This window comes from Perca fluviatilis, chromosome 8, assembly GCF_010015445.1.
Source record: "Perca fluviatilis chromosome 8, GENO_Pfluv_1.0, whole genome shotgun sequence".
NCBI classification, from domain to species: Eukaryota; Metazoa; Chordata; class Actinopteri; order Perciformes; family Percidae; genus Perca; species Perca fluviatilis.
In genome coordinates, this window is record NC_053119.1 from 11,205,454 (window position 1) to 11,215,857 (window position 10,404).

Here is a 10,404-nt window from a genome sequence, read left to right on the forward strand (position 1 = left end):
TAGGCCGATAAAAAAAAAAAAACATTTATTGAGAAACATACGCTTTAAAAACATCATCTAAACAATTTTAAATTCAACATTAAATTGTAAAAGTCCATGTCGCTGCTGCTGTTCAGCATGCTCCCAACTCACAGGGTCTGACCAGTCAGCAACACCTCAACTTCCAAATCACTGAGTGCAACTCTCCATTATGACGAATGATAATCTGTTGAAAAGTTTTTGCCGGCTAAGCATCGATGATAGTTTTAGAAAGTCTGCAAACAACTGACAACAGTAAGGATGTTTCTTAAGCGAGATCTGTTTTAAGGGCAGAGGAGCAAAACCCCTCACCACAACATTTACCGTGCTGCACTGTGCATATCTCGCATAAGAAACCTCTCGTCCTATTTTTTTGAACACGTGACTACCTATGGTGTTATGAAAGGGAGCTGCATGACACACTGTGACTAAGTAATTATAGTGATTAATGACTGTGCAATTACTCACAAAGAAACAAATCTGTTTCAGAGTTCTGCAACAGGTACAACATGTAAATGGCAGAGTTTTTAGCCATTTAAAAAACACACATATAGAGCATAGCTCTACTAATCGGCACTCTGAGGGCGTCCTGAGCAGTACCGGATTAGAATTAGCCATGCTTTGCAATTGGTCAGATCTGCAAAACCATTCAGCAGATATTCTAAAGAGCCATATGTGGGCCGCCACCACTCAGAAACCCAGAGTTAGCAATTTGCATCTCGTTAAGCCTCCCACTCAGATCTCCATGTGAGCTTCCCTTATTGGCTTTTGATTCAGAAAGTTGAGAGTGTCCCCACTGTCCAGGCTTGGTGTGGACAGGTACTCTAACTCATAGCCTCCACTTCTGTTGGCCGGGCGGACTTCACTTGAGGTTTTCTTGTGTTCCAGGATCTGCTGCAGCTGGTGGCAGGCGTACTCAGGCTTGGTGGTGAGGGGTCCTACGGGGACCTCTATGCCCAGGATATCAGTGACCATGTAGGGGCGAAGCCAGCCCACCAGAGGGGTGCTGCCGGGGGTGTAGTGGGTCTGCCGGTGGTAGAAGAGCAGACCGTCCACCTGCAGCCAGAAATTCAGAATGAAACTAATCCAAGCTTGACGGGAAAGCAAATAAAGGCTTGTTCACGGTTCATAAAAAGATAAGGAATTACCTCCCATATACATCGTTACACCTAGCAGTTTAGCATTTATCTGATTCTAACACTACTCCCAATGTGCAGCATTAAGGTGTTAGCAGAAAACGGTTGGAGGACAAGATAATTTTTCTTACGCCGAAGCTATACTCCGCTGCCAGGGCTTTCTGAATCAGCTCTGCTGTGCAATCTGTGCTTTGGAGGCTCACAAACCGGAACTGTTGGACAAAAGCAAAAGCAGAGCACCATGTTGTTAGTTCCAAACACAATTTGTCTTCTTGTCAAATGTGAGAAATTGCTTTCCAATGGCAAGTTTACTCTACAAGGACTAAGCCTGATTTAGCTCCTACTGGGCTGTTCTACACAAACTAAAGATTAAAAGGTGAACCATGAACTCAATGTTCACTCCGGCTTCCTCAAAGCCCCATAATCGTCAAGATTTGTGTGCAATAATCACTTTAGTGCACAATTAGTAAGAAAGACTAATGGAAGGTTACTTTTAGTTTTCTTTCGTTTCATTTCCCTCTGAGCAGGTTCAAGTTCAGGACTTTACTTATCCCATATGTGGAAATAAGGTGCAGCAAGGCATAAAGCACAACAAACACAAAATACAGGAAACCTAAAATAGAATAAACATGTTGCAGTATCTCAAATAACAATACTGAGTACTGAAAACTAGGAAGGACAAAATGGGGCATGAAGTGAATGGGCTCCATTCTGGTTACTCACAGGATTGCGTTTGGCGATTTCTGATAGGCCGTCCGTCTCCTGGACTTTGGACTGGAGCCAGTAGAAACGGAAGTCAGTCTGTTGATGAGAAAACAAGCACTGTAAACAAAAAACCTCCTCTTCGAATCCCGAGCCAATGAGATGGCCAACGTGGCAAAAAAGCACATCTGTGGCCCAGACTTTGCTACTTAAGCAATTAGACAAGCATTCCTGGATTGCTGGAGGATTAGAAGCCAAGTCTTACCGGGCAGTCGTAGACCGGGTGGCCTCTCCAGCACATGACATCCAGGATGTAGTACGTTCTGTCCACCTCGCTGTAAATGCAGTCCAGGATCGTGTAGTCTGCACATACAAAAGGACCATTTACAGATTTACAGAATTCACTTTTATAAAACTTATCTCAGCTATTATTTACTTTAAAAAAGGCAAAAGAAAAGACGTTTATAACCCCATAGTACTGTAACTGTATGCAAAGCTTTTGAAAGGATTATTGATTAATACCAGTAGCAAAGTTCTGATATTTTCAATTGTGCAAATCACAATCAAATGGAAAGGTTTCCTCGTCATTTTATACACCTTTACCCAAAATCCTGTTTGTATGTGGTCCCTTTGGAAAATTTGGGATCTCCCCCTCCTCTCTTAAAAAGCGTTGTCTGCGATTAATACATTTAAACCCTAAGTTGAAAGTTCTTTCAATGTCGTTGCGCTACATTTAAGCTAGAACATAACCTGAAATAAACTTGCAGGTGACTGGGAGCCGATGGGAGAACCTTCTGTTGGTGGAACTCTTTCTTGTGTTGCCTGAGTGGTCCGCCATAGTTAACCAGGCCAAACCAGGCCAAACCATAATTCAACAGGCCCACCTACCTTTACCCATGGCCGAGTTGTGTCGGTTCCCGCCGGGCAGCAGGGAGGGAAAACGGTTCACACAGTAGCCGCTTTTAGTGTACGATGCAGTGGAACCCTTCATGAGAAAAAGTCAATAACAGAGACAATACTGTTACCACAATGTCCGCTACTCTGTCATTATAACTGTTAAACTGAGTTTGAAATGTCTTGTGCCATGGTACTGGTTATAAAAAAAGAAGAAAAAGACACACACGGCAAATATTGGCAAAAATCAAACAAAGTAATCAAACTGTCGTTTAATGCAACGAACCGTGTTACACTATTACCAATTATATGAGACAAACCTCATCACATTTGTTAAAACCGTAACTACTCATTTTGTTAGTTTTCAATTATAATTTACTTCAATAATATAAACAGAATTCAGTAAAACAATAATGTAATCAAATCGTCACTGGAGCTGAAATAATTAGTCAATCATCACTCTCACTGAAAGTATGAGGACAGACCTATTTGAAATGTATCATAATGTATGGCATATTGTATTTGGATGTCCCTACATGCACTTCAAAATAGAAAAGTAGGACAATTCATAAGACAACTTGACGATTGTAACTGCTCGGGTCATCAGAATATTGGGAGCTACAAATGGGGTCACAGATCACAGAAATTGACTTTTGGTGAAGGTGGTCCCAACAGTCATCACCCACCTAACGCCTGGCAGCATTAGGGCTTGAAGTTACCACAGAGCTGCACAGGAACTTTGGAGAAGATACGATACACGTATCTGTCACAGTTACCCAATGTGACAGATACGTGTGAATACTAGCGAGCGGATGAAACCCGTCTCATTCAGTTTTCCTCGAGCAACGGAAACCATCTGTTGTTTCTGTTTGGTTGGTGAAGAGTGCTGTGCCGCGGCGTTTCAAAGGTTTGTCGTTAATGAGGTCAAGATCGGAATTACTGAATGAGAAACCAGATGACATGTCATAATGACAATATAGATGGTTGCATCACAGGGTGTGGAGTGACACTAGTGTAGCAAATGTTTGTGTGTGTGCTGAGGGAGGAAATCTGTAGTCTAGGCCAGTATGACAGGACAGGCGTGTTGTACCAGAGTTACCAGTAATCTAATGCCGAGAAGCCTTTTCATTACTTGTAAACCACATACTGAAACAATACGTGGTGAATGAGGCAATTGTTTTTACATATAACACTACCACAGAAAAACACCTTCAATGTTGTAAGAAAGTGGAAATGGAAAAAATAAGCTAATTTCACTTCTTATAATTTATGTCTTGATGATGATTATGAAACTACTGTAGAGGAGGACTTAAGAGGGGATTATTTGGGGATGCATTTCATATGACGGACAGGTTTTTTTATATGATTCAACACAGAGCCCTGGTGACTGCCACTCACCTGCCTCTACTCAGCGTGGCTTCCAAATTCTTTTGTTTTCAACAACTGACGAGATGGTGATAGTGTAAATTCAATTCCAAACATGTCCTGTAGACAAGAGGTAGCAAATCTTTTTGGTGGGGTTGTTCAGGGGCCACAACCACAAAAAATAAAAATAAAAAAAAGTTTCAAAAGGTACTCTCTCAAGGTTTCTTTGTTTTTGTATTCATGTTTGCAACTTTCAATACAATAATGTAATTTAGTTACAGCCCTAATCCTGTTGTTGTGGGCTTGAGAGGGAGAGACGACGAAATTAATGCACAAATACTGTATAAAGCTTTATAATTATTATTCAGCTTTTATACTAAATAGTTTCCTTGCTGTGTGGCTCGGTACCGGTCCACGTTTGGGAACCACTGCTATATTTACTACAGCAACAGCAGTCTGTTGGCTAAAAAAATACACCCAAGACTAGGATAGCATTGACAAAATATTATACAAATTAAAACCTTCCTGTACCTCTTTTCACCGGGGGCCCTTCCAGCATAGAGGCAGACTATCAATCTCTTTTCTGATTAACTTTCTGTATTACAGTGTAATGGCATTATTCATGTTAACATGAGCATAATGAAAACTTCTGTTATGAGAGACAATGCATCATTACTTGTGTGTCTGACACAACTTTGTTTAGGTACTTCTCGTTTTCTCCACACTTCTTTGGTGTCAAGGCCAAACCGGTTTTCTTTTTGCATTAAATTCTTGTCGCCATGTAGCCTACTTGTGTTCTTAAGTGTTTGAAACAATTATATGCCAGTGGCTATATACAACTATGCAGCTGCATTATTTTATTTTGATAAAACCGCCTCACATAGCACCTCAGACTCAAACATATGGTACTGTGAACAGCATCATAATGAAACCACTTCCAGCTTACTGCTTTCTCCATCACAGGCTCAGGAATATTCTTCCCAACTGTTCGTCCACATTATTCATTTTGTGTAAGATTTCTCAGACAAGGTGCCTCATCTTACTCACAGGCACGACTCACCTTGTTCTCCTCAAAACCAGGAATGCAGTATTGAATTTACAAGCAATGAATGCAAAGCACAATATAATCCTCTAAAAATATTGATTCAGTACAGTCATCAAAATGCATTTAAACGATAAGGATCCTGACTGCTGTTCAATGTTAATCAAATTGTGAAAGTGGCAAGACTTTCGATCAGGGCTGGAAGATGACACAACAGAAACAGCAGAGGTGGAAACTAGTCCAAAAGCCAATATAAGCTAATCGCAGAATCTCAATTGTATTTGACTGACAGTTCTATATGTGTTGAATTATCAATGTGGTGCCATTAAAACAGTCATTTCTTCCTGCAGTAACACATTAAGTGAAACAACAGAAAAGCAGTGGTTGGTTCTTACCTTGGAGGCAACAATGAGGGATCGTTTCCCGATAGGACAGACCACCATCAGCCAATCGGTGTCAAGTTCAGATGGCACATCCACCAGCCACTCTGACAGCATGAGCTAAGGAGAAAGAGGAACTTCGTTAACAAACTCAGCTTTTTATCTCCATCAACACTGTATTTAACATAGACAGTAAAATTAATGGACAAAACGACGCCATAGACTTGCACGGAGACCAGTGAAGTCTATTAGAAGCACTTTTCCGGTGAGTGCTGAGCGTTACTGCGCAGCCTCCAACTAAGCTTGACTACGTAGATGTAACGTGTGCAACCTGTCTGAAAGTTGGAAGTCTTCTGGTAGCGGTGTTAAGAGAAATCTCAATCATTCCCAATTTTGCTGAGACGGAGAGCGTAGGTATATGTAAGGAGATAACATAGGCACAGGCTAATTATTGATCACTAAAATGCTAGTTAACATTAGTAATTAAACTTAAACAGCTAATGTAAGTAAATAGAGTCTTTAAACGCTTCAGATGTAAAGTTATTCGCTGTCAAAGTGACACCAAAATGAATGGCAGTCAATGGGATGCCAACTGTGGGTGATGGCTTGTTAGCATCAAAATGTCTCCATAGGAGGTACGCTTTGCGGATGCTCGCTTACCCCCTTGGTATTTAAGAGTCCAAAAATGAGGCTCTCAAGTCATTTGGCATTTAGTAAGCTCATTGGGTGTCATTCTAGAAACTCTAGTGCCCTCTGCTGGCCCAGATGAAGAATGCAGAAACAGAAAAGTACATAGCTTAATGCGCACTAAATGCGTCATTCACACATGAATAGAAAAATATCTCTGGATAATAACACAACAAACACTGACCTGGTTTGCATAATGTTTTGGCAGCTTCCTCCTCTCAATCTCCATCTCCTCTTCCTCTGTTTGGCCATCTTGCTCCTGTCCCCCCTCCTCTGTTTTCTCCTTGTCCTCCTCTCCATCGCTGTCTGCCCCCGTCCAGTCCCCATCAGCCAGACGCCGCGCATGGTTGACGTAGTTTAACCTTTTGCTGAGAGCAGCGATGGAAAAAAGGCTCATTTAAGTATGTGCACTGTGGCCTTATTTTAGAGATGAAAACAGCTGTGTAATTTACCAGTACACAAGATATGGTAGTCACTCAAAACATTAAAACATGCATTTAAATTGCAACCAGAACTGACATCAGTGGATCCGCACACCCTGCATTCTTAAGTTGACCAACTCTGTAAAGCTGGAAGGATGCCCTCTTTAAAAGGGCTTTCTAGAATGAGCGTTACTGTAGTCGCAAGTACAGTGCCTTGCGAAAGTATTCGGCCCCCTTGAACGTTTCGACCTTTTGCCACATTTCAGGCCTCAAACATAAAGATATAAAACTGTAATTTTTTGTGAAGAATCAACAACAAGTGGGTCCCAATTATGAAGTGGAACGAAATTCATTGGCTATTTCAAACTTTTTTAACAAATAAAAAACTGAAAAAGTGGCGTGCAAAATTATTCAGCAAAAATACTTTCAGTGCAGCAAACTCTCTCCAGAAGTTCAGTGAGGATCTCTGAATGATCCAATGTTGACCTAAAATGACTAATGATGATAAATAGAATCCAGCTGTGTGTAATCAAGTCTCCGTATAAATGCACCTGCTCTGTGATAGTCTCAGAGGTCCGTGTAAAGCGCAGAGAGCATCATGAAGAACAAGGAACACACCAGGCAGGTCCGAGATACTGTTGTGGAGAAGTTTAAAGCCGGATTTGGATACAAAAAGATTTCCCAAGCTTTAAACATCCCAAGGAGCACTGTGCACGATAATATTGAAATGGAAGGAGTATCAGACCACTACAAATCTACGAAGACCTGGCCGTCCTTACTCTAAACTTTCAGCTCATACAATGAGAAGACTGATCAGAGATGCAGCCAAGAGGCCCGTAATCACTCTGGATGAACTGCAGAGATCTACAGCTGAGGTGGGAGACTCTGTCCATAGGACAACAATCAGTCGTATACTGCACAAATCTGGCCTTTATGGAAGAGTGGCAAGAAGAAAGCCATTTCTTAAAGATATCCATAAAAAGTGTCGTTTAAAGTTTGCCAAAAGCCACCTGGGAGACACACCAAACATGTGGAAGAAGGTGCTGTGGTCAGATGAAACCAAAATCGAACTTTTTGGCAACAATGCAAAACGTTATGTTTGGCGTAAAAGCAACACAGCTCATCACCCTGAACACACCATCCCCACTGTCAAACATGGTGGTGGCAGCATCATGGTTTGGGCCTGCTTTTCTTCAGCAGGGACAGGGAAGATGGTTAAAATTGATGGGAAGATGGATGGAGCCAAATACAGGACCATTCTGGAAGAAAACCTGATGGAGTCTGCAAAAGACCTGAGACTGGGATGGAGATTTGTCTTCCAACAAGACAATGATCCAAAACATAAAGCAAAATCTACAATGGAATGGTTCACAAATAAACATATCCAGGTGTTAGAATGGCCAAGTCAAAGTCCAGAACTGAATCCAATCGAGAATCTGTGGAAAGAACTGAAAACTGCTGTTCACAAATGCTCTCCATCCAACCTCACTGAGCTCGAGCTGTTTTGCAAGGAGGAATGGGCAAAAATGTCAGTCTCTCGATGTGCAAAACTGATAGAGACATACCCCAAGCGACTTACAGCTGTAATCGCAGCAAAAGGTGGCGCTACAAAGTATTAACTTAAGGGGGCTGAATAATTTTGCACGCCCAATATTTCAGTTTTTTATTTGTTTAAAAGGTTTGAAATATCCAATAAATTTCGTTCCACTTCATGATTGTGTCCCACTTGTTGTTGATTCTTCACAAAAAATTACAGTTTTATATCTTTATGTTTGAGGCCTGAAATGTGGCAAAAGGTCGAAAAGTTCAAGGGGGCCGAATACTTTCGCAAGGCACTGTATGTAGCTGGAGCAGAAGTGGATGGTAAAAAAGGTCTCCAGTGCCTTTCATCATTTAGTGGTTATGTTGGTAAAAAATGTGTTCATGTCGCAATACAGAAGGAAGAAGGGTAGAGAACTATTATCTTACTGTATGTATTAAAATAAGACTCATCTCGAGTAGTGGCTCTGGGTAGGAGAAATTCTAACCCAGAAGGGATAGGCTCCATACTGAAAACTCACAATTAAATTCCAGGATCACATACTAACGTATGAAGACATTTACCTCTTCTGCAGTTCAAGAAAGCGCCGCCGCCGCTCGCTCTGCTCCAGCACGCTGTACTTGCTCTTATACTGGGCCAGCCGAGGGTGAGGGGCGGCTGTGGTGTTGGGCTCCTTGGACACAGCGAAGCTGGCCGAGAGGGCTTGGGTCAGGTCATCCATGGGGACTCTGTTAAAAGTATAAAGTAAAAGTATCACTATACCATGAAAGTCTGAAACTGAAAACAGTGGCAGTATTTGTGCCACAGATCATTCATAATCTGTGCTACTTGTGAGAATGATGTGCAAAATGAACAATATATAATGAAAACTATAAATGGGATTCTTTTGTGATGCTGAGGCAAAGGCGTAATTTTCTGTATTTTGGCAGTTCAGTCCTTTTGCCACATGTTCATGTTGCTGAACTCAATTTTGAGGTACCAGTGGTCGAGGCAAGGGTACAGAATAAGTTATATAAACAACTAATCTGATGTTAACAATGACTGGCCAACTGCTATAAGCAGGCAGTGTATTTTTAATTATTTAACAAATTTTGTGGTTTCACCCTCATAACATTTAGTGGGAGTAAGCATGTAAAAATATATAATATTAATAAATCAGGCATATATATATATATATAAATATAAATATAAAACTCGACTTGACGGAGTTCAGGCACCACAGAAGTAGCTAGAGGACTTTACTTGGATAGTTGTTTCAATGATAATATGTTCCGTTACACACTGAACCAACATTAGCTAACGTTACTACTAGTTCTACAACAAAATGTGACGTTATGTCTGTTTCACGGAATATGTTACCCACATCACTGTAATATTCGCACATGTAACTATATTAATCCGTCCAGACGACAAACGTCTTCTTAAACGGGTGATAGAGAATTTTTTTAAAAGCCCGGGGATTCTTGTATAAAAGACTGCTGCATCTAGCTAGCTAGCCAGTTAAGTCATCTTAGCAGCTAGCATCTTGCTAAACCTGCTAGCATACAGTTAGCAACACTGATTCTAGAGTGTTACGTTACAGCTTTAATTCCCGACTAGCTAGCTACACTACTACACTAGCTTAAGGTAACTACAGGACATGAGGTTTGCTCGGATAATAGCAGTGATAATAACATTAGCTAGCTATTAACTATATATATATATATATACCTTGGACATTCAGGGAGGCTGCTGCTGAAACGTCACGTTGTCATCTTTTCCCACCAGGCGACTTTTAGTTGGCCGACTAAATGCAGCACACTAACCCGGAGTTACCGAGCAAACTTCTGAACTTGTGCAGAAATACTGTGTTCCTGGCAGTAGGTAGTCTCACCAGACCAAGCGTATAGGGGCTTTCTATATATATATACTTTCTATATCTATATATATATATAGATATAGATATATATAAAAACTTTGTTTAACTAAGTGTATTCGTTACATATATAGGTATGTGCAGATAGTTCAGATAGTTTACTTAAGTAAAAGCAGCAATACTACAGTGTAAAAATACCCCTTTACAAGTAAAAGTCCTGCATTTAAAATGTTACTTAAGTAAAACAACAAAAGTAGCATAAAAATATACTTAAAGTACCAAAAGTAAAAGTAATCCTTATGCAGAATAGCTAATTTCTGAAAGTTGTATTTGGATCATTTTAACATTGCTACAAAAGTGGCC

At 40.7% G+C, this 10,404-nt stretch overlaps 1 protein-coding gene across 1 annotated transcript; it reads right to left on the reverse strand.

Moving 5' to 3' along the window:
- snupn (snurportin 1) lies at positions 1 to 10,040 on the reverse strand. The gene is made up of 9 exons (XM_039809719.1): positions 9,897 to 10,040; positions 8,750 to 8,914; positions 6,409 to 6,592; positions 5,553 to 5,657; positions 2,745 to 2,841; positions 2,122 to 2,219; positions 1,878 to 1,955; positions 1,286 to 1,366; positions 1 to 1,074 (listed from the first exon to the last, which is right to left on the reverse strand). Exons 2-9 carry the CDS (start codon positions 8,905 to 8,907, stop codon positions 754 to 756), a joined length of 1,122 nt encoding a protein of 373 aa, XP_039665653.1. The 5' UTR covers positions 8,908 to 8,914; positions 9,897 to 10,040; the 3' UTR covers positions 1 to 753.
- Positions 10,041 to 10,404: the final 364 nt, after the last annotated feature.

Bases quoted from the DNA above. Each gene is read 5' to 3' on its own strand.
- snupn (XM_039809719.1), bottom strand. From the start codon at position 8,907: ATGGATGACCTGACCCAAGCCCTCTCGGCCAGCTTCGCTGTGTCCAAG. The intron at 5,658-6,408 runs GTCAGTGTTTGT...CTTTCTCCTTAG, and splicing joins CAAAACATTATGCAAACCAG to CTCATGCTGTCAGAGTGGCT. The intron at 1,956-2,121 runs GTAAGACTTGGC...TCTCATCAACAG, and splicing joins ACCCGGTCTACGACTGCCCG to ACTGACTTCCGTTTCTACTG.